The sequence below is a fragment of the Pezoporus occidentalis genome, unplaced genomic scaffold (genome assembly GCF_034315485.1).
Source record: "Pezoporus occidentalis ecotype Australia unplaced genomic scaffold, CSIRO_AGI_Poc_V1 ctg333, whole genome shotgun sequence".
Taxonomy (NCBI): Eukaryota; Metazoa; Chordata; class Aves; order Psittaciformes; family Psittacidae; genus Pezoporus; species Pezoporus occidentalis.
This window is the reverse complement of record NW_026915302.1, coordinates 158,279-182,891: the sequence shown is the minus strand read 5'-3', so window position 1 is coordinate 182,891 and position 24,613 is coordinate 158,279. Positions and strand designations below refer to the sequence as shown.

The 24,613-nt window shown below is 44.0% G+C and overlaps 1 protein-coding gene across 1 annotated transcript in view; it reads left to right on the top strand.

Moving 5' to 3' along the window:
* Positions 1 to 12,657: 12,657 nt before the first annotated feature.
* Positions 12,658 to 24,613, top strand: part of LOC134169128 (receptor-type tyrosine-protein phosphatase T-like) — a 128,692-nt gene continuing 116,736 nt past the window's right edge. The window contains exon 1 of the mRNA XM_062629383.1: positions 12,658 to 12,991. Coding sequence (XP_062485367.1) covers positions 12,922 to 12,991 — 70 coding nt within the window. The 5' untranslated portion in view covers positions 12,658 to 12,921. The remainder of the gene's footprint in view (positions 12,992 to 24,613) is intronic.

Here is a 24,613-nt window from a genome sequence, read left to right as displayed (position 1 = left end):
TTATCTTCAATTATATTTATAATGGCTAGCTAAAGAATTCTAGGGTCTAGTTCCCCTTAAACCAAAGGTGACATGAAATCGCAGCTAAGGGTATTGTTTTCTGTTCAGGTGCCCAGTTTGAATTCAGTCTTGTATTCACTGAAATCAATGGCAAAGCTCCTGTTAGCTTCTCTTGGTGGTTTCAACTGCAGCTTGTACTACGGTTACTTACAGGAATAGAAACAGTGCAGCAAACACTGGGTGAATTCTCAAACGTTTCTGCAAACACCAACTTCTAAATGTGTGAGTGAAGACCTCTTGTTTCTGTTAGCTCATTGACGTGACTCTTGTTCCCACAGGGTTCTCATGATTTGTGAGACACTGAAGCTGAGCATGCCTATTTCAGCAGATACACCTGAAAGAGCTAGCTGGTTTAATGACACTTTTTCTCAGTGTTAGGAGTGCCCAAATTCTGGTGTTCCAACCTGTTACACAGCCTGACTCTGCCAACTGCAGGCACGGGGTGATTTGTGTGGTTTGCAGCCAACCGGCAGCAGCAGAAGGAGCTCCAAGTACCAAAGGCTTGCAACAAGATGCTTTCAGAAAGAGGTGGGACTGCTGCAAGCATCCGTTGCCCCATCAAATGAGTCAAGAAGATGGGAAGTCTGTCTGCAGCTGGTTTCAACAAATAATTGAAACATTTCCATGTACTTTTGCTCAAAGCTGGGCTTTTGGAAAACTGATTGTTTGCCATGTTTTTAATCCTTGGGTTTTGTTTGACTGCTGTGGGCCATAAGGATGCTGATAACGCTAATAATTACAGGTTTTAATCCTAATTCTGCTATGTACCTCTTTAGTGTGTTAGGAGAACCTGACCTCTCAGCCTGTTTTCTATCTGTAAAATGGAGATAACGATGCTACTCTGTTCAGCAGGGTTATAAGGGGAGCTGCTTGAATATGTATGAAAGGATGTTAGCTGAAAATGAAGCTTAAAAAGAAGTTTAGGTATGCTTATATGTCATGTACATAACCAGAAGAATTTGTGTTCTTAGTTTAAGAGTGGGAGTATGATAGCCATACAGGCTGGTAGCAGGAGGCTGGAAATGAGGTTAGATGCTTTTATAAAATACTGTATAAAATTCTCTTTTCTATTAGCTGGTAAAGCTGATGCTTTTGAGTACAGAGATCCCTGCCATGTCCCTGGTAGGAGACTAACTCTTCACACGTATCTTTGAGCGCGTACCCACTTAGTAACTTCCTAAGCTACTGTTTTCTCCCATCATAAGCTTGGAGCTTATGATTTTGTGTTGTTGGTTGGTTTTTACTAGTTTGGTTTTTTTTTAAGAGATCCTATGTAAGTGAGCTGGAAATATCACCAGTAGCTTTGATTCAAGTGCTGCTAATTACACAGGCTTTTTGCTAAAGGCAGTAAATAGAGATCCTTCATGGGTCCTTAGAGGCCTCAAAATCATTCAGTATTCATGGTAAATATATGAGGGAGCTTCATAAGAGAATCATTTTAAAACAAAGTCTGGTCAGCTCTTTAATAATTCACTGATAGTGATAGCAAGGAGAATATCTGATAACTAGCAAGACTGCCTTTCAAGTAGAAAATAAATTAGTGTTAGAGGAGTGGGTTGTGTTGTTGGTTGTCTTTTTTTCCTAAAGAATCATAATTACTATTAGAGAAACATTTGGTTATCGTGTCAGTTCTTGATTGCTTTACAAGCACTTACCAAGGCAATGACACTTTATTTGATTATTTAGGAAGCTGCAAAGCCAAATTTGTTCATGTGAAACTTACCTGAAATGGGAAGCTCTCAACGGGTTTATAAAGTCCAGTCTCAAAACACAGGAATCTTTCATGGGCCTGGGTGCAACATCTGACAGCAGTCCACATTCACTGGTCAGTGTGAAGGGACACTCCTCGACTTTGGCCAGCTGTATACACCTATTTGGCTTCATTTTTAAAAACTAAATTTGGCTTCATTTTTAAAAGCTAAATTTAGAATACCTATAGGAATATATATAGGAAAATATATATATATATATTCCTATATATAAAAATACAAGCTTACGCAAAATTTGAGTCCTTGCCATAGAATATCTTGCATCTGCTGATGGTCACGGCCATGGGTAACCCAGGTTACAGCCAGCAGAACAGTAAGGAATTAAATAAAGGAAATGTGAGCAGTCCTTGCCTCCATTCTTCAGGCCCTGAGTCTGTTTGCATTCAAGTGGCCGAAGTGAGTGGGCCACTGAAAAAGCAAGAACAGGGAGTTTTGGTTGTTGTAAAGAGATTCAGGCCCTCAAACAGGAAATGTGGAAAACAAAGGGAGCTGGGACCTGCCTGCCTTGTGCTGGTCTTGAGGGTTCATCTGCAATGGTTGGTAGTGTTTATCTAAACAGTTTCAGATGGGTGGGTGGTCAAAGAAGGCGGTTGAATTAATTAAATTAAAGTTTCAGTAATTAGTAAAGGAAAAGGTAGATGGGTGATTGAGTTTCCTACAGGCCTTTTGTTTCTAGCGCCATATGAGGAAGAAATTGTTCCCTTGTTTCCAAAGCTACCACAGCTCTGTGTGTGATACTGTGGTCCTGCCTCTTCTACTAACAACTGCTAATGACACAGTGGCATAGCATTGAGAGGAAAATATGGCCTTAATAAACCCTGATGAATACTTACACCTTAGAAAGGTATTAAATGGTATTTTTTGAAGTGGGGAAAAGTGAAGATGCAGTAATTGATTATTTTTTTATGGTATTATATGTTTTCCAAGCCTTTGGTGAAGTTTATGCTCAGCAGTGGTGCTATAGTAAATTCCTAACAATTTATTTTTCTCTCATGATGCTAGCTTATAAATTTCTCTATAGATTTTAATAGCTGAGCTTCATTAGCAATCCATTTAAAAAAGGGTGCTCTAGAACTGGAAAGCTTTTCTGTGCAGTTTTCTGTAAAGTTCTTTTAGTCACAATTCATGGGCGTATTGCTGGGGCTGGCATTTGGCATGCTGTGCAGGAGGAAAGGCTTACACCTCTGGTGAACATTTAGCTTTTTTCTTTATGTGAGCTCAAATCCCTGAGGTAGAACTCCTGAGAATAAGTGAACACCTTATGGTCAACAGTGAGCTAATGCACATCGTCATAAATTTTAACGCAACTGGTTTGCTTTTAAAGGATTTTCTACCGTTCACTAATGTTCTAGGCCTATTTCTCCTCCTAGAGAACTTCTTGTGTTGATCAGTTCTGGGCTACCTCTGTGTAGTGACAGAGACACAGCTTGTATCTGCAAAAGAGAAATGCAAAACCTGCTGTAGGCTCCCATGCGCAGAATGCTGAGGGTTTCTTGCTTCGCTGTTCTGACAAACTGTGCTTTCGTACACTTGACAAAGTTGAAGCTGTTGAGCGCGCTCTTGGCTGACCTCCGTTCTTCACTGATTAGCTTAAATGGCCTCTACTGATAGAGGTTTTTGTTTATTTTTTATCTGAGTTGGGAAGGTGTGAAATATGCCCTGTGGAATCTTAACTTTCAAATTAGGATTCTGCAGTTTCTTGGAGGGAAGAGTGAGGCAGTGAAAGAACTGGCTGTGATTTATCAAACTGAATTTGATGTATTGGGGTGGAAAAAATGACTTCAGATATGCTAGCTAGAGTTAAACTCGCCATAGTTGTTGAGCTTCCTTTTTACCCCTAATATCCAAGGGAAATTAGGAGGAATAGATACTACAGAAGTAGAATTTGTATCAAGATAACTGGAAAATATATATGTACACTGAAGGTTACTAATTACTTTAGTAGTGACAAATTAAGCAGATTTGCCTCCCTGAGTCTGGTGGGATGCAGCAAGTCAAGTATTCTTATGATCTTGCTTCATATTTCAGCTTGAGCTTCTCTTGCTTCTAAATAAACTTTGGCTGCAAAAGCACATAATAATGTCCTTACTAACTGATTACTTGGCGTGTAAGGAGGAGCTGTTTGATTGGCTTTATTGGTGCAGCAGGGTGTGATTTAGAACGGCTAAAGTGAATGCTCGGTAAATCGAGCATATAGGAGGTGGTGCTGGTTATGCTGCCCTGTCGCATGCTGACAGACCTCACCGTTTAATTATTAATCACATTTATTACATTAGTCTCTAATGGTCCTGTTGCTCTAGGCACTGTATATACAAGAGCCGTGTGCCTGGGAGGTTTCCATTCCCAGGGCAGGAACAGGATGAGGGGCAATGGGCATTGTGGCTTGGTTTAACCCAACCTGTTTCTCCATGCCTAACTTGGATGTCGTAAGGAGGCTGAAACTCCAGGGTTCAATGTGCAGTTGGTGGAGAGTTGCTCTTCTTGGAACAAATCAGTTTAGTCCAAGATCAGAATCATCTCCCATGGGTGCTTTTTCTCTTTCCACCCACTTTCCAGTAAGTACAGGGGAACAAAGTTCTTGTTTTAGTTGCTTGAAGGGATGAGCCCTGGTGAAAATGAACTATAAGATGGCAGTAAGTAGCATAGGTTTTCCCTTATTTTTAATGAAAAAGAAGGGGAGGGGGGAGAGGAAGCAGAAGAAAGTATATTGAAATGGTTTGGAGGAGTAAAGGAAGAGAGAAATTAAGGTAAAGGAACAGGGCTGGGGGAAAAACATCAGGTTGAAATTCTAGACGGGGCTTCAACTGGGGGTTTTTGTTTCTGTTTTCTGAGGTACTTCTAGTGGCTTCTTTCTTCTTTGTGAATTGGGTATTTATGGTCTCCAACAGCTGAGTATCTGAGCATGGTTTATTCTTTCGTTATATTAAAAGCAGAACACACCTTAGGGGGATGACTTCTTCCCATATTTAGATGTGAAGTGGAAGCACAAGGTCTGGGTTGAGTTTCTGATTTCTTCAAAGAGAAAGATTAATGTCAAAGGATAAATACTGTACTGGGTGAAGGGGAAAGAGAGACTTTAATCCAGAGGTGCTAATGCAGTTACCCTTGTTTTGTCACTTCTTCTGTTACAGCAAAGCGTGCTCTGCATCACTTAGTGATGGGGGAAAGCACCTAAAAGCTGGAAAGCTGCATTTGAAATTCCATGTGTGTCTGTTTGTGTGGGATTGTTTTCATAGAATCACAGAATCCCAGCCTGGTTTGGGTTGGAAGAGACCTGAAAGCTCCTCCAGCTCCAACCCCTGCCACAGGCAGGGACCCCTTCCACTAGAGCAGCTTGCTCCAAGACCCTGTGTCCAACCTGCCCTTGAACACTGCCAGGGATGGGGCAGCCACAGCTTCTCTGGGCACCCTGTGCCAGCGCCTCAGCACCCTCACAGGGAGGGGCTGGGCTTGGAATAATCTTTAACTGGAGTGCAACTATCTGGCCTCCTTTCTTTAGAGCTGACAGATTTGTTTAGTTACTTATGAATCCAAATAGATCAAAACCTACAATGATACAATATCATTTTCAGATGTTTTTCTGAGGTCTCTTATTGCAGTTGGAATCTGTGAGTTGTCTGAGGCAGATGGCAGCTAATTTATGGCCCCTGTTCCTTTCCTTGTAACTAATGAAAAGACACTTTCTTCCCCATTTAATGGCAGCATCCTCTGGAAAGTTGTGCAGAACGCATGTAACTCCCTGTTTAATAATGCACGTGTAATCCACACCCCCATTTCTTAGTGTTAATTCAGGAAAGTTTTATATCAATTGAAACTTGCATGGAAGCTTTTAATGAGATTAGTGAGCAGTGTCAAGGACTAGTGCTCGGAGTGTATTGTGGTACATAAAAGTGATGAATCTCATCTAAAACATGAGTTTATACCTGTTCAGAGGTTTGGAAACAGCCGAAGATAACAAATTAGTGGGAAAATAGTCCACACAGAAATATGCTCAAGGTACTACTGAGTCAGAAGATGGCAGTAATGACTCCAGCATCCTTTGTCTTTGCTCCTTACCTTGAAAATCAGTTAGAGCCAGCACTGCTGGAATGGCCAGCTTTCTCAAACAGTAAAAGCTCAGAGTGATCTGGAAAATACTGAATACAAATAAAAGGTTGGCTAAGCAAGCATCCCCCTGCCCAATTTGGTCCTTCAGAGTCAGCCTTGTCCTTCAGGTTTGCTTTCATCAGACAACACGGTGGCTTCCTGCAAACGCTGCAGCATCTATTCTGGGTGCTTGGGAAGAGCTTCTCTTTTTATTCCCTTCAAGGCCTGGCTGCTGCTCTTCCCTGCAGTCTCCCTGGCTGTGGTGCTGATGCAGGCTGCCTTTGACTGGCTCTGATTTTTCTGTCCCTGCCATCTCCACATGCACATGAGGCGTTTTCCCCACTCTGAGCAGGTTCAGGTGTTTTCCAAAGGGAATATCCCCCTCTCCCAGGCCAGGGTTTCATCCACCTCAAGTCAGCGGCAGGCATAAAGAGCCAGGCAGTGACTCTTCTGCTGTTCAGCCTTTTCAAAGAAGCACAACATACAGTAAGGTACAGACAGGCAAAATTAATATTGTGTATTAGAGCTGTCTCTGAAGTGTCATTAATTTTAACTATAAATTAAATTACAGCCATGAAGAATTGTGCTTTGTTTTAGAAGGACACTTACAAGAGTAATCTGACCCTTATCCTATTATATGGGAAGATGAAGACTTCAAGTTCAAAATTCACTGCTAATGGAGAAGAACTGTTGGCCTGTTTGACATTTTCAGACTACTTCAGTGTTGTTGCCTTGCTGTACCTCTCTACTTGCTTGCGTCTGCCCACAGTATTAATATATTGCTTTTCCATGATACAGCGTCAGTGAGATAAACTGCTAGATCCAGGCCTTCTAGGCACTTCCCAGAAAGACTCATTGTGTTTGTGTGCAAAGGGGAACTTGGATTTCCAAACAATTGGTGGCTGCTAGTTAGCTTTTTTTTATCTTCAGAAAGGAAAACCTTAACAAGAACGATGCGTAAGAGATCAATGCCAATGTGTCTGACATTGATTAGTGATTTCAGCCTCTAACTGGACTAAAAAAAGCAGCTGGTATCTCTATTTGCACACCCAGTTATCTGCAAGCGTGCTGATAACGTGGTGGGAGTGGAAAAACAGGGAAGGTACCACTTAAAGGGTACAGGTAACTGGGCAGACATCTTCTCCCTAATGTTCAGTGAGTTGGCCTGCATGAATTCCTCAGTATTCAAGGTGATGCACAGCCATGGTATAGGTTTCTCTTTTCTCTGGGCATGGAGTATCTGTATTTGCACATGTACGTATGTAAATATGGGTGAGACACTGGCACAGGGTGCCCAGAGAAGCTGTGGCTGCCCCATCCCTGGCAGTGCTCAAGGCCAGGTTGGACACAGGGGCTTGGAGCAAGCTGCTCTAGTGGAAGGTGTCCCTGCCCGTGGCAGGGGTTGGAGCTGGATGAGCTTTAAGGTCCCTTCCAACACAAACCAGTCTGGGATTCTATGACACAATTTTATTTGTAATAAAAATCTAGAAGGCAGAAGAATGAAGGTGCAAGTGGTATCAGGAGAATGGCACGGGGTGTTAAGTTTCCTTTCTTTGACTCGCCTCTGCCCACCTGTGACAACAAAAAACTTAACAGGTCACGTTCTAGACCCAATAAGAATACTGGGTTCACAATATAAAGAAATGGAAACTTTACCTACAACTTTCCCCATGAATCCTGCTGACTAATTTTAAGGAAGATGCTCCATATTGAGTAGTTCTGTAACAAAAGCTGCAAACTGTGTATTTATTAGTAATAAATACTGCTTGACTCGAGTGAGAAAAAATAGTCTCACTATTGGATCAGGCTGATCTTGGTGTGTACCAAACTTCTTAAGTATGACGTTCTCTTTATGCACCTATTGGGTGTGTGTTCCTGTGTACATGGAGCAAAGTTTCTCCTGTATCTCTAGGAATCTCCTTATACCCAGGTAGTTGAGTAGCAGTTGTGTTTTGGTGACCTATGCACCACCAAAGAAGCCTGTAGAGCTGCAAAAAGATGGGTTCCTACATGTTTCTCTTCAAGCCTGGCAGCAGACTGACTTGCTCGCTAGACACTTCAAAAACATACATGTTGAGTCAAGTCCATGAGCATGAGTCCATTTTTCTTTTAACAGCTTTCCTTGGTTTAATGCATCTGGTGCCATGATGTGACAGTGCCCCCAGTTGTTTGGCACTTTGCTTTCCAGTGGCGCTTGTGGTTGAGTAAAACTAAGAATTAAATTTTCTCCTTAAAAAGTAATTAATTTTTAAAGTAAAATAATTATAGAAAATAAAAATTAATTAATTTTTCTCTCACTGAAGTGAAGGAAAAGATTTTTGGAGTCAAGAAGCCTACAGCCGCAAGCTCAAGAAAACTTCAGAACTTATGTTAATGTTTTCTTGTTTAAGCCACTTGAGACCTTGCTGGAGTTATTAGTAGCAGCAAAATAACGTAGCTGATGATACACACCCGGATGAGGTCAGATGTAGAACTATTCTTTTGCCGTCTTTATAAATAGAATCAGAGAACCCCAGACTGGTTTGTGCTGGAAGGGTCCTTAATGTTCATCTCGTTCCAACACCCTTCCATGGGCAGGGACACCTTCTACTAGACCAGGTTACTCCAAGTACCAGTGGCCCTGGCCTTGAACACTACCAGGGGTGGGGCATATAATAATATATAATAACAACAATTCAAATAATAATAATAATAGTAATAATTCAAATAATAATAATAATAATTATTATTAGAAACATTAGCCCAGAAACATAGAGATCTAGCAAGCCCATTTTAGGATCATAGAATAGTTAGGGTTGGAAAGGACCTTAAGATCATCCAGTTCCAATCCCCCTGCCAACACCTCACACTAAACCATGCCACCCAAGGCTTCATCCAATTTGTTCCATTTTGTAGGGGTTTTAATTCTTGTGCTAGCTCAAAGGCCACAGAATATATAAAAGCACATCCTATGAATCATACCATTCTATGATTCTGTGATACAGTGTTAACTGCTTGGTTAGTGCCAAGAGTCTGGGAGCATGGCTTGTCTGTATCTTTCTTGGTGGTTTATCACTGAACCAATCTTATGGCTCTGTTTGAATTTCAGAGGTTCCCTTGACTGTCAGTGAGTTATACTGATGGTATGTCTGTTTATTTTGAACTAATACATAATACACATGTTTTCTCACTGTCCTTCTCCAGTGATACAACTTTTTGTCATAGTTGCATTTCATCCAACCATCATCCATTCAATTCTCAAAGATGATGATGTTCTCTGGAAGACTATTTTGATCCTCTTGTGTTACAAACATCTATGACTTTGCCATCAGTACATTCCCTTAGAAGTCAACCCATGGTATTAATGTAAAGGTTTGAACTTTAAGGTGGCTCTAGAAGTACCTTACCATTACATTCGCATCTCTGTGATCTCTGCTTGCCCAGCCTTGGTCCCTTTCTCTTTTAGGGCAGTTCACTGCTGCATGTGCTTTCTGCAATACTGCCTGTTTTCCTGGGTGCCATTCAATTGGAAGATCTGGGAAAACGTTGATAGATGTGACCTGATCATATTCGTTTCATTTACAAAACAGCCTGTGTTGTGCGGTGCTGCTTTGGGGTGGTCTTTTTAAGGTTGGATCTGCCCAATTTCCATCGGAATATCCACACTGTACTTTAAACTTTTTTTTTTTTTTGTTGTTTAGCTCTACATCCTTATTCCTCCATAGTTTATTCTACTAAAGGTCTTGCACACTGTGGGAAGATAAGTGGCTCCAGAGTTCATACTGTGCTTGTTGTTCAGCACTTAAGATTATTACCAGCTCAGTGCTGCCGTTAACTGAAATACTCACTTCAGGGTTTGGGTTTTTTGTCTAATATCGCCTAATTTTAGCTTATCCTGTCCTCGCTGCAGTCATCCTGTATCTTATCTCATTCTTTGCTTTCCTCTCTCCCAAGAAAATGGTTTTTAGCTCAGGCAATCCTTTATAAGGCTTTACAGCCTGATTTAGTTCAGCCTAGTATGTGGCTTCACACTATTTGATATCTAGGGCATAATTGTCTCTTCTGATCAGTCTTTTTTCCAGACTCTTGTAGATTGCTTATTTCTAACTTTTTTTCTGCTTTATCTAGTTAGAGGTAAGGATCTTCTGCCTTTCTTCACCTTGCTTATGGTGCTGTCTCCGTAAGTATTATGATGCTTTTTCTTAGTTTGACACCTTTCCTTGGGAGAAGTACTAAGCTTCTCTGCTTTCCACTCCCTCAGCAGCTTGCATCTCAGGAAATCACTTAGTTTATCAATTTTTTGTCATTCTGAACACAAATTCCAGACTTGCTGTTGTTACTTCCCATTTAGTTTTTATGGAAACAGCTGGTGATTTCAGGTTCATTTTTTACAGCTTGTTCTTTGCTGCCATTTGCTTTGCTTCTTACCAGCAACATCTCTGTGTTTCAAGACTCTGGTCTTATTGTCCAAGCATTTGACTTGATATGAAAGAATATTCCAGCAGTTTCTGACTATGCCTACTGTGAGGGCTGGATCCTTTCTACTACCCAGAAGAGTATTTAGTGGTATTTTCTTTCTTTTTGCTGTTCTGTTCTCTGCTTGCCCTTTATTTCCAACTGTATGCTTGTTCATGATCATCCTTATGCTCAACAAAAGATAGCAGCATGTCATAATCGTATTGGTGATGCTAATGCCGAAAGAAAGGAGCACACTTTGGTTGTTGGAAGGCTTTTTTGGACTGGGGGAGATCTGGTTTTGAGTGAGATATGTGGACCTCTGAACCTCAGCTCTGGGTAGGGGTGCTGAATACTTCTGAGGGGAGAGTATCAGTTGCAAACTGAGGTTGTCTCCATTGGCTAGCAAGGTAATGCTTGCACTTCACCGGACAAATGATGCAATGTGAAGCTCTTCAATGGTGATTTCAAAATGCCAAACTTGGTGCTCCAATGCTAAAACCACAAGCCTCATCAATGACCACAGTCCTTTCTGGTCATTGAAAGTGAGCTCGTCAGGGGGCAGCTAGACCTGTGCTTGGTGTTGGCAAGCAAGCACCCTCCCTGAACTTCCAGCTGAGTGCTCTGTCTCCCTCCTACACTCAGGATGCCATGGCTCAGCCCCAGAACCTCACTCGACCTTGCAACTGTGCAGGAGAGGGCACAGTGCTTCCAATGGGTTCCTTCACCAAGGCGAGATCTGTCTCAGGCAAGAGAGTCTGTCAGGATGGGCCCTGAACTGAGCCCTAAAAGAATCCCAGAATGGTTTGGGTTGAAGGGACCTTAAAGTTCATCCTGTTCCAATCTGCGCCACGGGCAGGGACACCTTCCACTAGAGCAGCTTGCTCCAAGCCCCTGTGTCCAACCTGGCCTTGAACACTGCCAGGGATGGGGCAGCCACAGCTCCTCTGGGCACCCTGTGCCAGCGCCTCAGCACCCTCACAGGGAAGAGCTTCTGCCTAAGAGCTCATCTCAGTCTCCCCTCTGGCAGGTTAAAGCCATTCCCCTTGGCCTGTCCCTACAGGCCCTTGTCCCAAGCCCCTCTCCAGCTTTCCTGCAGCCCCTTCAGGCACTGGAGCTGCTCTCAGGTCTCCCCTTCAGGAGCCTTCTCTTCTCCAGGCTGACCCAGCCCAGCTCTCTCAGCCTGGCTCCAGAGCAGAGCTGCTCCAGCCTCACAGCATCTCCATGGCCTCCTCTGGACTTGCTCAAACAAGTATGAAGGAAATAATCTTCAACCTTCCCGTGTGACTTTTAAGTGTCCGGAGCTCTCACGTTAAATACACACCAGTAGTTTTAAGTACAATTCGGTGTTAACGGCCTAGTTCCTGCCCTGGTTTGGGACAGGGCCAGGATTAGGATAACTCACTGGGACGAGAGAGCTCTTCGTGCTGGTGAGAGCCCGTGCGCTGGGCCAGGTTCCAGCGCTCGGGAGGCTCCGTGCGAGAGCGGGGCCACCGCCGGTACAACACCCCCCCCTGCGGGCTGCTCCTGGCCAGGGCTGAGAGGGAAAGGGAGCTGGGACGCGGGCGGCAGCAGCTCTGGGTGTAACGGGAAAGCGGTGTGCTGGGAAACGTGAATTACTCGTGCCCGGCACCTCTGGCATTTCTGTTGCGAGCTGGGGTGCTAACATCCCCCAGTGGTGCTGGTGGTTACACGGATGCTTTAGCCGGGTATTCATCCACTTCCTTCCAGTATGCAAATCCGAGCTCAGGTGGCTTATCGGTATTGATTCATCTACTTTGTGCTTCTTTTTCTCTTACGAGGGGCACGCTGTTTGGGTGAAGAACTTGCCCGTGCAATAAGCAATTATTAGGGGTTTGTTCAAGCTTGTGCCTTCACCTGTGTATAAAGCCTCGGTGCGCAGCGGTGCGCGATGAGGTATTTAGCAGTTAACTCGAAAGTAAAGTGAATAATCATGACAATGAGTATTTTCAGCTGCAACCGCCTCCCGCTGTTCCCAACCGCCGCTCGCACAAAGGACCCTCGGAGCCCACCGTTTCCCACCGCCGGGTTCTAGCAGAGGGTGGCTTCTCCTCTTTCCTTCCCGTTCCTATTCCCATCCTCATCCCCGGGCTCAGCCGCACTCCCCTTCCTCCGGTTAACGCAGTTCTCCTCGTTCACTCCCCATTCCCGCTGGAAGCAGGGCAGGAGCAGGGAGCCGGCACTGCCTGCCACGGCGCTGTGCTCCAGCTGCCGCCGGTGGGAGACTCCGGTGTGCGCAGCTGGGCTTGATTAGGAATTAACACACACACACACCCACACCCCAGCCCTGCAGAAGCCTTTTAACCCGCGGGAGGGTTGGGTCGCGCCCCTCACCGTAGTGGGGCGGCGGGGCCGGCTTAGCGCGGGCGCGGCCAGTTCTGGGCTTGGTGAGGGGGGGCTCGCTGCCTCCCGCCTCCCGCCCGCTCCCTGCGCCGCCACTTCGGCGGCTCCTCCGAGCAGCGCCGCGGCTCCGCGCCGCCGATGCGGGCGATGTTGGCGGGCAGGCAGAGGCAGCGCAGCAGCGCGGGGGGCAGCTGAACTCCGGGGAAGGATGACCAGCGCCGCTGCGATCCTCTTCCTCCTGCAGCTCTTGCCCAAGGCGCACGGACAGGTTTTCGCAGGTGAGTGCCGCCGCGCGGACTGACCGGCTCCCCGGGTGCATCCCCCGCGGCGGGGCGTGCGGCCCCGGGGACGGCAGCGATCCCGTCCCCCGGGCTTGCGGGGAGCCCCGGGGCAGGCAGGGCGGTGCGAGAACGGCTCGGGAAGGCGGCGGGGGAAGGACCGGTCGCCCTGGGAGTCGGTCCCCGGAGCCCGGGGGTTTCTGGTGCTGACTCCACAGGGCTGCGGGCAGCGGCGGGTGGGGGGCCCGGTCCGCGGGATATTGATGCGATTGGAGGTGAAAGCAGCGCCTTTGTGCTTGGACTGACCACCGCTGAGCCCTCTCTGTGGTGAAGAGGCTTTCCGAGGCAGTCAGCTCCCGGGGATGGGCAGCTCGGAGGAGCCGCTGCCTCTCTTCCTCCAGCCAGGCGAAGGGGCTCGGGGCTGTTTTCACAAGTTTAGCGGCAGCTTTTTCTCCCCTTGTATCTCGCAGCTCAAGTAACTTTCTCGGTGGGCTCAGCTACTTGGACCGGCCCCTTCCTAGTTGGCACTTTCTCTGTCACTCTGCTGAGGAATACTCTTCTCTTCTGGCATGTGGACAGTAATAGTAGCCGGCTATTTTCACTCTCCTGCGAGTTTCTTTAGGCATAGGTTGAATTACTTGAAGATAACAGGTGCTTATAGAGCTCTTTTTCTCCTTTTGTGCTATTTTGTACCAAAGATATGCGTTGTCTTGTTTTTCACTTGGCTTTTGTAATATGCCATTAATTTTCTCACTGCAGCTTTTTCTTTACGTGAAAAAATTAGTTGTAACTTTCTTCTCTCCTGACTTCATGTATTAAGCTTTTCAAAGTTATTTTTTTCTTTTTTTTTTCATTTTTTATTTAAATCATTTTTTTTTTTGCACCTATATCTATGACAAGTAAAAATTCCCTGTCCAGCATTGCTAGGAATAAATCTCAGTGCTTGTGGCTCGGGCATGTTGGAGGTTGGAAACTAAGTTTAGATGCTCTCAAACAGCAAAAGATTTTTCTTAATTAAGACTGAGACAGCTCAAATGACTTCGTCTTGCTTCTTTAAGACAGAAATAGTGCCGAGGGTCGTAGATGCAGGGCAGCCGGAGCTCGTGTAACCCCCATTGGGTCCAGCCTGGCTCTAAAGCCAGCGGGTGTGCGAAGGGCTCCGGGAGGCTCAGCTCGGTGAAGTAGCTGCTGTCATCAATCCTGCCCGGTGTGACACCCCCTTGGTATCTTGTCTACATTGCTAGGCAACTGCACAGATCCCCAGATTTATTAGAAAGGCTGGGAAATCTAACCTAGTTCGATAGCTGCTTCGTTGAGTAAGCAATATGCGGAGCTATGTTTTTTTCTCTCTTCCAGCTGTATGTTCATGTTCTTGACATTTGCCATACCAGTTGATATTAGATCTTTGCCTTTTGATGACTCATTTACCCAGATGCTTAGAAAGAAGAGTGTCCTGTGAAAATACCAAACTTTAAGGGAGTAAAACCCACTTTCCATTGTTACTGCCCTCAGATGCAGTATGAGCCGTTTGGGCTAAACACATGCACATTGAAGGATTGGCCAGATGTTGTCATTATTTATATATAGCCATGAAATATTCTGTTTGAATCATCTATTCAGTGGGAATAGTGACCGCGAGGTTTCCTAGTTCTTATTGCCTCCTACCCCCTATTTGAGTGCACTGTTTACCATTCAGAGAGGAGCTCATTTGAAAAAATGTTTTCTGAGCTGCTCTTATTGACTATAAAAGAAAGTTTGCTCCTCTTAGACTGTATTGAGTGGCGTGAAGTGTCGTGGTCTGGTCTCTGTCCATAGAGCTGATATTTTTATGGTGAAAAGCAAAGTTTTTCAGATGCGCGTTGTCTGTAACATTTCACTGAAGTTTGGAGACTCGCTACTGCCACCTGTGCCTTTTCGCATCTTCCATGGGGTGGTGCTGTCTCCATAACTATTAGGATGCAAATAGCTCCCGTCCGATTCTTTTTCAAAGCTTAATGCGTTTATTCAGCAACCTTTTGTTAAACATCCCAAAAAATCGCTGTGCGAGAAGTTGGCTGAGTTTTCGGATTTATTTTCTTACATGGTAGTGAGCTAAGAAGTAGGAAAGACACAAGTCAAGACAACGTGGTATTCTATTCTGACCCAGCTTGCACAGCTGATGCTGCTGCTTCTTCATATTATCCACGGCATATAAAATTAGGAATGCTACACAGTGACAGCAGAACGCCGAGGGCTTTGTTCAGGAATACCTGGTTTCACACTGAGGGAGCTGGTTAAAGGTTATTTCCTTGTGATTTCTGTACTGCTCGATTTCCAACTCTCCTCCCCAGCAATTACTTTCCGGTGCCTGCAGTCGCTGTATTTATTTGTAACTGGAGATATGCTTTTGAGGTTCTACACTTTTTGTTAGCTTTAGGGTCAGCTACTAATCTAATTCCTCCGCTATCCCATAGAAGAGACAGAAATAACACCAGTTAGCTCTAGCAATTGCCAGTTCTATCAAGGTTTCACAAACTAAGGAACTTTGCTTTATGGGGAAGTTTTTTCCTTAAAGCACATGTGCATTTTTTCTCCCCCCCCCCCCCCCAGATTTGTGGGATATTCTTGCAGTGGCTGTCTGGTTTGTGTGTGTTTTTAGCACAACAGAGTGGAGAATAGAGAGATTAAAGTCATGCGCAGCTGTGAGAAAGCATTTGGGGGGAAAGTAGGACAGTGGGTTTACATTGGGTCTGTTCACCTGAACACTGGCTTACTTTGACACTTGGTTTTCTTCTGATGCCAGTGTTTGCTTTATTTCCCCCCTGTATTGCTCCTAGTTTCACTGTGGATGCTCCTGGGTGTTTAGATAGACATGTAGCTGGCTGCTTTCAAGTAGAGCTGCCACATCTTAAAGTTGCGGCAAACCACTAGCTTGTTACACACGGTTTGTCTAGGGAAGAAAGAAGATGAAAGGGGAGCAGGCGGGGAGGGAATTTTTGGGGGAAGGTGAATTAATTTCCTTGGAGTTCATTTACTCGCAGATTTTGCTGTCAGTAAATTGGCAATGAAAAACGGGATCTCCCTCAGCAAGCTACTCTGTGTGGCAACTGTTAACAATGCAGCCATTTAACTCAATAATCACTTTTCACTCCCTCTGGGGAGCTGTTAGCGCTACAATCCCACTTTATTTTTCACTCCTGGCTGCTTGATTTGTTTTCTAGCACATAAACAATTAATATTAAAAAGGTGATATTGTGAAAGTGCCTGTTTCCACAGTGGCAAGGAAAGGTCACGGTGTGTATAAAGGCATTTGTAACTCTTTGAGTGATATTCTCTTCTCGCTGCATTTCAGAGCCCTGTTTTTACCATCCACCCTTCTGAAAGTCTCTCACCACTGCTTTCCCTGTTTAATTGTCCTATTTTAGTCTGTTACGCCCTCTGTGCAGGCCCATATGCTCTGGCTTTCATTTATATTATGGGAATGATTTGGGACACTTATTGCAGAATATGATAGTATTTCTTTTTAGAAGGCACCATCATCTGTTACCATGGAAACCCAAATAGTGGCAAAGATGTAGGTCTGAGGCTTTGAACCTCAAAAGATATGGACATGGGTTGGTTCTTATAGGAACAATTACTTTTGTACATAAAATCCAGTTAAGTGGGGAGCAGAAAGGGAAATAAATCGATCTGTTGAGCACTGTGCTGACAATTCTCCTTTTGAATAACATTCAGCATAGAAGGATCAGTGTCTCTATGTGTATGGGGTTTTTTTAAAGCTCATTATTTATCATAATAGTTGTTTTACGCCTGTGGTAATTTTCATTATAATTTTATAAATGAGGTAAAAGTGTATTGGCAGGTTTTATTCTTTGCTTGAATGGAAAGTGCTGCATGCAGAATGCAGAGGTGTGCAACGTTAGCACTGGAGCTTAAATATTTTGGCACTGAGTAAATTTGTGACTGATTTAATATAGCCCTAATTAAAAAAAAAAGAAAACGGCAGAAGTCATCCAAAATCCACCTGCCAATATCTGCTTGAGGTATATATGGGTTTGCTCACTGATCTGAGCAATAAGAGTGATGATACTTATCTGGTTTGCCATAGAAATACTGAAGCCTAGTTAACATTCATAAAAACTCTTATGATGTTTGGGTGATGAGCAGCAGGAGTGTGTGTGAGTATTGCTATATAAAGCCTATGTCCTTTAGAGACTTCTTAATTTTGTATGGAAACTGCTTCAGTCTATTTCCTCAGTGTCTGGTAACGCATAGATAAAACATGTAATGAAGCTTCTAAAATGTGCTTGGAGGTATGTTCATAGATGAGGCTTTTCTGGCAGATATTCTAAACAGCAGCAGCGTCTAGAGGTCACCTGCTGTTGTAAACTGAGCCAAGCTGTAGCCCAGATTTCCTGCTGCAATGCAAGAAACCTGTGTTTCCCATTGCCCCAGTAGCACAAATCATGGCTTGTGAGTTGACATTTGTTGACTCTGTGGTGTCATTCTTGGAAAAGAATATGCTGGACTTCTTATGGTATTTCTTGAACTTTTCATGGAGTGGTATTGGCTTACTTATCTAGGTGTTCCTGCTCTGGCAGGGGGATTGGACTAGATGATCTTTTGAGGTCCCTTCCAATCTCCGGCATACTGTGATACTGTGATACTTAAGCCCAAGTCACTTTTTTTTTACTGGTACCACTCATGTTTCCTAGTTCTCTAAGGAAACATAAGGGCATGTAGGGATAGGACAAGGAGAATGGCTTTAACCTGCCAGAGGGGGAAGATTGAGATGAGCTCTTAGGCAGAAGCTCTTCCCTGTGAGGGTGCTGAGGCGCTGGCACAGGGTGCCCAGAGAAGCTGTGGCTGCCCCATCCCTGGCAGTGTTCAAGGGCAGGTTGGACACAGGGGCTTGGAGCAAGCTGCTCTAGTGGAAGGGGTCCCTGCCCGTGGCAGGGGTTGGAACTGGATGAGCTTTAAGGTCTCTTCCAACACAAACCAGGCTGGGATTTCTAGGATTCTAATTTTCCTTCTGATGGTGTTCTCCTGCTGTGCTGGTTAGCACTACCTGGGTATAATTTCATTTGGATGATATTCTCCTTTTTTTTTTTTTGTTGTGGTAAATCCTTACCCATCTCTTGACCTGTCACCTTTCTAGTCTTGTATTGCCTTTTACTTTTGAATGCCACTTGCCTCCCACCACTCTGCTCCTTCCAGGCAGACTCAGAGGACAGAGCAACTCTACGTATGCCAGAGCAGCCACACGAAGGCGACTGCTATTGATGGCATCGATAAGAACTTGTTTCAAACTTGCCCTGTCTGTACGCTCGTAATTGCAAAACAAGCATTTGCTTCTAGTGTTCATTATTGCACACTCTAAAGATCATATATCTTCATGGTAGAGGAGGCAATTACTATGTCTTAATCAGACTATATATCATTTAATCAGACACACTTGTTTTTTAATATCCAAAAAATACATCCCATCTATCTTAGCACTGTTCAGAGATGTCGGATGCTTTGCATGCTGGATGGTAGGGCACTGACTGTCCCAGAAGAAAATGCTACAAAGTCAGTTAAAGAAAACAAGGACCTTTGAAGAAAGAAGACTCCAACCATTACTTAGTGCCACAGTTAAAGCTGATGTAATTCTGGGGAGTGCAATATCCACCTGTGAGCAGAGCTGGTAAACAGGGCAAGAAACCCCAGGAAGAGTGAACCTACGTAGTGCTTGGTCTCCTCTGGGTTTCTTCTTTTAACTAGTGCTTGTAAATCAATCCAAGGCCAGTAGCTTGGTTTCTTCCTTTCTCCAGAGAGATCTCTCTGTGACCGTGGGCTTGGAAATTCAAGCCAATTTGGCGAGTTCTGCTGTGTTTGTGGCGCAGCTCATGGAGTTAAGAATGATTGAGCTGCTTATGAATTTTGGGAGGATGGGACCTGGCTCTTGTGCCTTAGTGTTTTTGAGCTCATCCTGCAGAAGGGTTGTGGGGTTTGACAGCTGCTGCTGATGGGTGGGCACAGATCAGTGCTGCAGCCTGAGCAACCTGTAGTTATGCAAACCTCTATACAGCTGTGCTGCTTCCTTCGTAGTGGCAATGCTCAAAGTAACCCATATCTCATGTTTTGTTAGCTGAAACATCTTCAGAGCCAATCTAACAGAGGAAGTGGATTTTTACCACATTTCTTTTTATCACGTACAATCCTTGTCAGTCTTAGCTTCATTCCTGGGTAATGACTCTGTTAAATCACTGGGAAGCAGCTCTTGGCTGCTAATTCAACTGTGCATTGAGCACAAGAGGGCTGCTTCAATACTTGTCTGTGATGTTGTAAAGAACAACAACATAAAGAGTGTTACAACTTAATCCATGGTTTATCTATTTTTTTAATGTGAGAGGGTCAATCCCTCTCTCTTTGTGTTTGAAGAAAACATCATTATGCCCTGCTTAAGCAGAAGTAGGGCTTCGTCCTGTACTGGGGATGATCTAGAAATGTGCTTTTGACTTCAGTACTGCTGAATTTGTTGCTGTTACTGAAATGATCTTAATCTGTGTGTCTGTGTGAACCTTCATTCCCTTAGTATCAGCTCAAAACTCAGCCCCCCAATAACGGAGGTGGGGGAGGCCAAAATAAGCAAAGACAACTTTTGTGTGAAGTGTTGCTTTCAGGTTCTTTATTTAATGAGAAAGCACAGGGATGAGAGTGGTCTTGGTGCTATATTCTGTTTATTTGAAAAGATACTGAAGCTGGTAAAACTATGCCTTGACAGAAAGCATATGACACGGTTGTGCCCAGCTGGTAGAAGCAGGGCATGACGGGGAAGCAGGGGTGTGAGGAGGGAGTTAAAGCAATTTAGCTGCTCTATAGGTGGGTCTTCCTTCCTTTAGAAACTTACTGGAATTGCAGCAATACTTGCTGGATAAGCAGAAGAGCACTTCTGTCAGCAAGATGGGAAGCTGCTGCACTTGATGGTTCATTTCTCCAGAACAGGGATTTTCTGTCAATGCACACCCATTTATGTGCTAGCAGCATTTCTAGGTGTGAATTCAGTGCTTTAATAGAAACAGTTGTTGATGAAAGTGCCAGTGTAATGCCTTTCTTCCACAGTCAGTTGTTTCTTGGCAAGATATTTCACATTTTGATACTTTTTCAGAGGTGTGTGACTGTAAGAAGTGTGTTTTAGACAAAAACCCAACCAAGCAAAACCCCCAACCAACCCAGCCCTCCCCACAACAAACCAAGCAGTTCCACACTTGGCTGCACTGGTTGGTGTCTCTCTCTTTTCAGTTCCTAAGAAGTGAAAAGCACAGATACAAACATTCATAAGCTATTTCTAGTGTTTTCCATGCAGCTCCATCTCTTTGCAAGAGGTGTGCGTACCTGCATTTCTGTTCTAGCAGGGGACCTGCTTTCTCCAGCCTTTAGGTTGGGTGTGTATGTAAGCTTACATTCACTCTCATTCTGGACTTGATGGGCAATTGTCAGCCTGTAACTGTATCAAGTCATCTTTCCTAGTGAGCATCTTTAATAGAAAGTCCTTTTTTTCCTCTTTATTGTTTATTAAACCCGAAGTGATTGCTTTATTGTATAGTAACTTTGAAATATCTGAGGAGCCAACTGTGTTAAGTGCTTCAGAGGCACAAATGACTCATTTTTGTACCCTGAAGATCATTTTTATCTTGCAGTTGTACGAGAGAGAAATAGCAGAAGAAAAGGGAGCAGCATCACAGCCAAGCAGCAAGGGTGGCAGCTGACAAGATGCTGGCATGTTTGGGTGGGGGGTTAGTTACAGGGAAGGGGATGGGAGGGCGGTATGATGAGATTATAGCAGTAGGAAGAGGAAGGGAGCAAGTAAGAAAAGAAATATGAAAGGTAAGAGGAGCCTGACAGGCTAGAAAGAGTGAGGAAGCTGACATGAAATAAAGCTCAGAAATTGGCTGCTGTTCCTGATGCTTGCAGGCTGGGAGGATGGCTGGCACTGCCATCAGATTGTCGTCTCCCTTCTTGCAAGTTAACTGTCAACCAAAGTTATTGCTGCAGAGCTCAGGACTGCAAATTTTGGTCCTTAGGCTGAAATGCTGGCTGCCGAGTTGAGGTGTTACTGTCAACCCTTAATTTTACAATGATGTTTTCTCAAACTGGTTGATCACATCTCTTCACAAGCCAAGCTGATACGGATATTTTGCTTTTACTAGCAGCCCATTCAAGGTTTGCTTAGAGAAGTACAAGATTCGTATCTGTTGTTACTGTAGCTCAAATGATACATCAGAGATCTGTTCCTGTGTTCACACTACAGTTGCACATTGTTTATTTTGGTAATGGAAAAAGAACAAGAGTGAGAAAAGAGAAGACTTTGGTGCATTTGCCCTCTGAAAAACAAGATCATCATCCCCGTCTGTACCAGAGTAGCTCAACATTTCTTCCCTGTGAGGGTGCTGAGGTGCTGGCACAGGGTGCCCAGAGAAGCTGTGGCTGCCCCATCCCTGGCAGTGTTCAAGGCCAGGTTGGACACAGGGGCTTGGAGCAAGCTGCTCTAGTGGAAGGTGTCCCTGCCCGTGGCAGGGCTTGGAACTGGAGGAGATTTAAGGTGGCTTCCAACAGAAACCATTCTATAATTAGGATAGCAACTACGTCTGGGTACCTTGGTGTATCGCTGGGGTTGGTGCAGAGCCTATGCCAGCAGCCCAGATGTGATGGGCAGTAGCCAAACACAAATGTCTGGAAGTTGTTGCTTTCATCAGCAACCTAATGCCAATTCCTCATCTTTGCTCCTTCCCTTCAAAAAATTGTATTTTCAACTTCAGTGTAAGTCTGCTGCAGACCTTTTGTTGCATTGCTGGATCTGGCTAAACAAGATGTCATCTTCTGTTAAATTTGACTTTCAGATTGGTGGCTTCCAGCTCTCAGTGCTCCTGTGGTCTGGCTGTTGGTTGTCAGCCCTGACTTACTCCCTTTAGGGCAAATGGATCTCTCAGAGATGCCCCATGGTGTCCTGTCTGCAAAAGGCAGGTGAGGAGATAGCAGTGCCTGGGTTCTTTGTCAGCAGTCAGACAGTTCTTTCATGTTACTCCTGCATGCAAGGAGTATATATAGTTATTGCCAGGGATGCTGCTGACTGTTTGGATGCTGCCTACTTGAATTGGACCTGCTGTTTAATTTTGGTGGGAGAAGGAAGTGGAAAAAAAATGATTTCATTAAATCCAGGACCAGTTGAAAAGTTTCCACAAATGTGATCTGAAAATCGATTTGTAGGAAAATAGCTGTTCTAAACCAAGCAGTTCCCCTGCAGTTCTTGAGATTCAAGCATTTCAGCATGAACTGGGGCAAAAAAAAATCCATAGAATCTAGTATAAAATAATAGGTTTCAATAAATTCTGTAGGGAGTCTGATATGTGGGCATTTTAAAGGGGTTCCTACAATGAAACTGGTGGTAACACCCTTCCGGCTTCCTGAATAAATGAGTTTTGTCAGCAGTAGGGTCTCTTAGGCAAACAGTCAATGTGTTTTTATGATTAAAAACGGGGAGATGGTGTATGTACTAACAGATACCAGCACGTGATAGCAGTAATCAGGGAAGTGGGAAGCTTGGTAATAAACAAACATGCTGCCTCTGCTGGCACAGGAATAACCCTGGAGACTGCCAAGGCCAGAGCCTGTAAAAATAAGAAAGTATAATTAATTGTCCTTAAATGAACCTACCAAGCAAAAATAACCCTTTTAAAGTAAACTCCCATCTTTGCATCTTTTATTATAGAGCTGTTCCACGTGCCAAAGTTTCTAACGTGCTTGTTAACGTTTCTGTGCATGCTTGGTGTAAAGAATTAGCGCACAGAGCATAGCTGCATTAGGACAGCTGGTTTACTCTTGCACTTCGATGCTTTTCTAGCAATAATACAAAAATTAGTTCGCCAAATGGCTGAGAAGACATGTTTTGGAGCAAAGTCTTGGTGGCGTTTGAAGGTCACTTGGCAGTTGTCTATGTTAAATCACTCCCTTTTTAAGAGGCTTTCTCTTCCTTCCAGTGCTTCCTTATACCTGTGTTGATATGAAGAGCATGGTTAAAAAGCAGAAAAGAGCTATTTCCCCCACCTTCCCCCAGTGCTCTCTGCTGATGCTGTTGCTAAAATAATGCTGAGGAAATGAGAGTTTAATTGACAGAAGTACTGAACTTCCTTGTGTCATTCAGTATAACTCCCAGTGGTTACTGACTTGAGGGTGACTTGCAGGTGTTTGGGACCCTGAGCATGCAGGCAACAGCAAAAGCATTATCAATACAAGACAAAGCTTGGAGTGTATCCTGCTTGCCAAGCGTAATTCATGTCAGAATTTCCAAGGAGAATATAGAATGAGTGCTTGGATCATATAATTAACCTGTAACTTGCTTCCTCATAGTGCAAGTGTTGGCAGAAAGATTATTCCTCACAATCAGACTTCAGATACAATTGCTATTAAAATTCAGGAGAAATTCAGAAGTAATTATTTTGTAAGTTATTTTCTTAGAGCAGGTGAACTTTAAAACCCTGCAAATTGGAGAAGTAATGCTGGAATTAAGAATCCCAGGCAGAAACTCGGCACCAGTCTTGGGAAGTATTGCAATACAGATCCAGGGTAAATAGATACGGAGTTATTTTGAGTGGATGAGAGAAATCTGGGAGTGATTAATGCTGAGATTTTGAGAGGGCTGACAATTGACAGCATATTTGCATGCAACTGAATATGAATTTGGGAAGAGGCAAGTACACCGAAGGCAGAATGTGCCACCTGCTGTGTATGTGGTTTAAAGAAGCGTGTGTCTGGGATTTTTTCCTGTCTGGAATATTCCCCTCAGCCCTGGAGATCATCTTATTCCTGAGAGTGACAAAGTATTGAGAGTACCTACAAGTGACAGCAGTTTCTTCACTTCTGAACAAAGATTTGCAATCTCTAAATACATTCAGCTTCTGGAGCTGTAACTGAGAATGGAGCTGTGAAAGGGAGAGCACCTCAGAGGAAAGGAAGGGCAAGAAGGGAGAATTACTTGATGTGTATCAAGAGTAATAGAATGAGATTAAAACAAGGGAATAATTTACTTTGAGCACTAGGAAAATCTTATTGCACATCCATGAGATTGTGGGACTATGTCCCAAAAGAAATGGTGGAAACTCTGCTGCAAGAGTCATTTTAATTTAGATGGGACAAAATAATTGACTACCTTGTGTAGACAGGGAAAAAGCTACTCCATTCTGTCAGAAAACAAGTAATCCACTGCAGGCTTTTTGCCTCGATATCGCTTATAGTGGTGCTGAAGAGGGAAAAGAGGAGGAGGTACAGGGAGGAAAAAGAGAGAATGCTGTATTTAGCATATAGTAAGTGTGAGTGCTATTAACACATACTAATGCTTCTCAACTGTGTTTTTAATTCATCTGATTATCTGTTGCAGATCTGTTAAATAGGAGCAGCATTATGGTGAAGTTAAGTTTGGATGACTGCCTCATGTCCCCTTCCAAATTCCTCCCACTCCCCCCACCCAAATCTGTATTCAGACTTGATCTAACACGGGGGCAAACAGGGAACATGGTATTTCAAAAAAAACAAAGCAAAACAACCCCAGAGCCCCCCCAAGTAAGACAAAACTCCAGCTATAAGTGCTATGTATGACATGTAGGT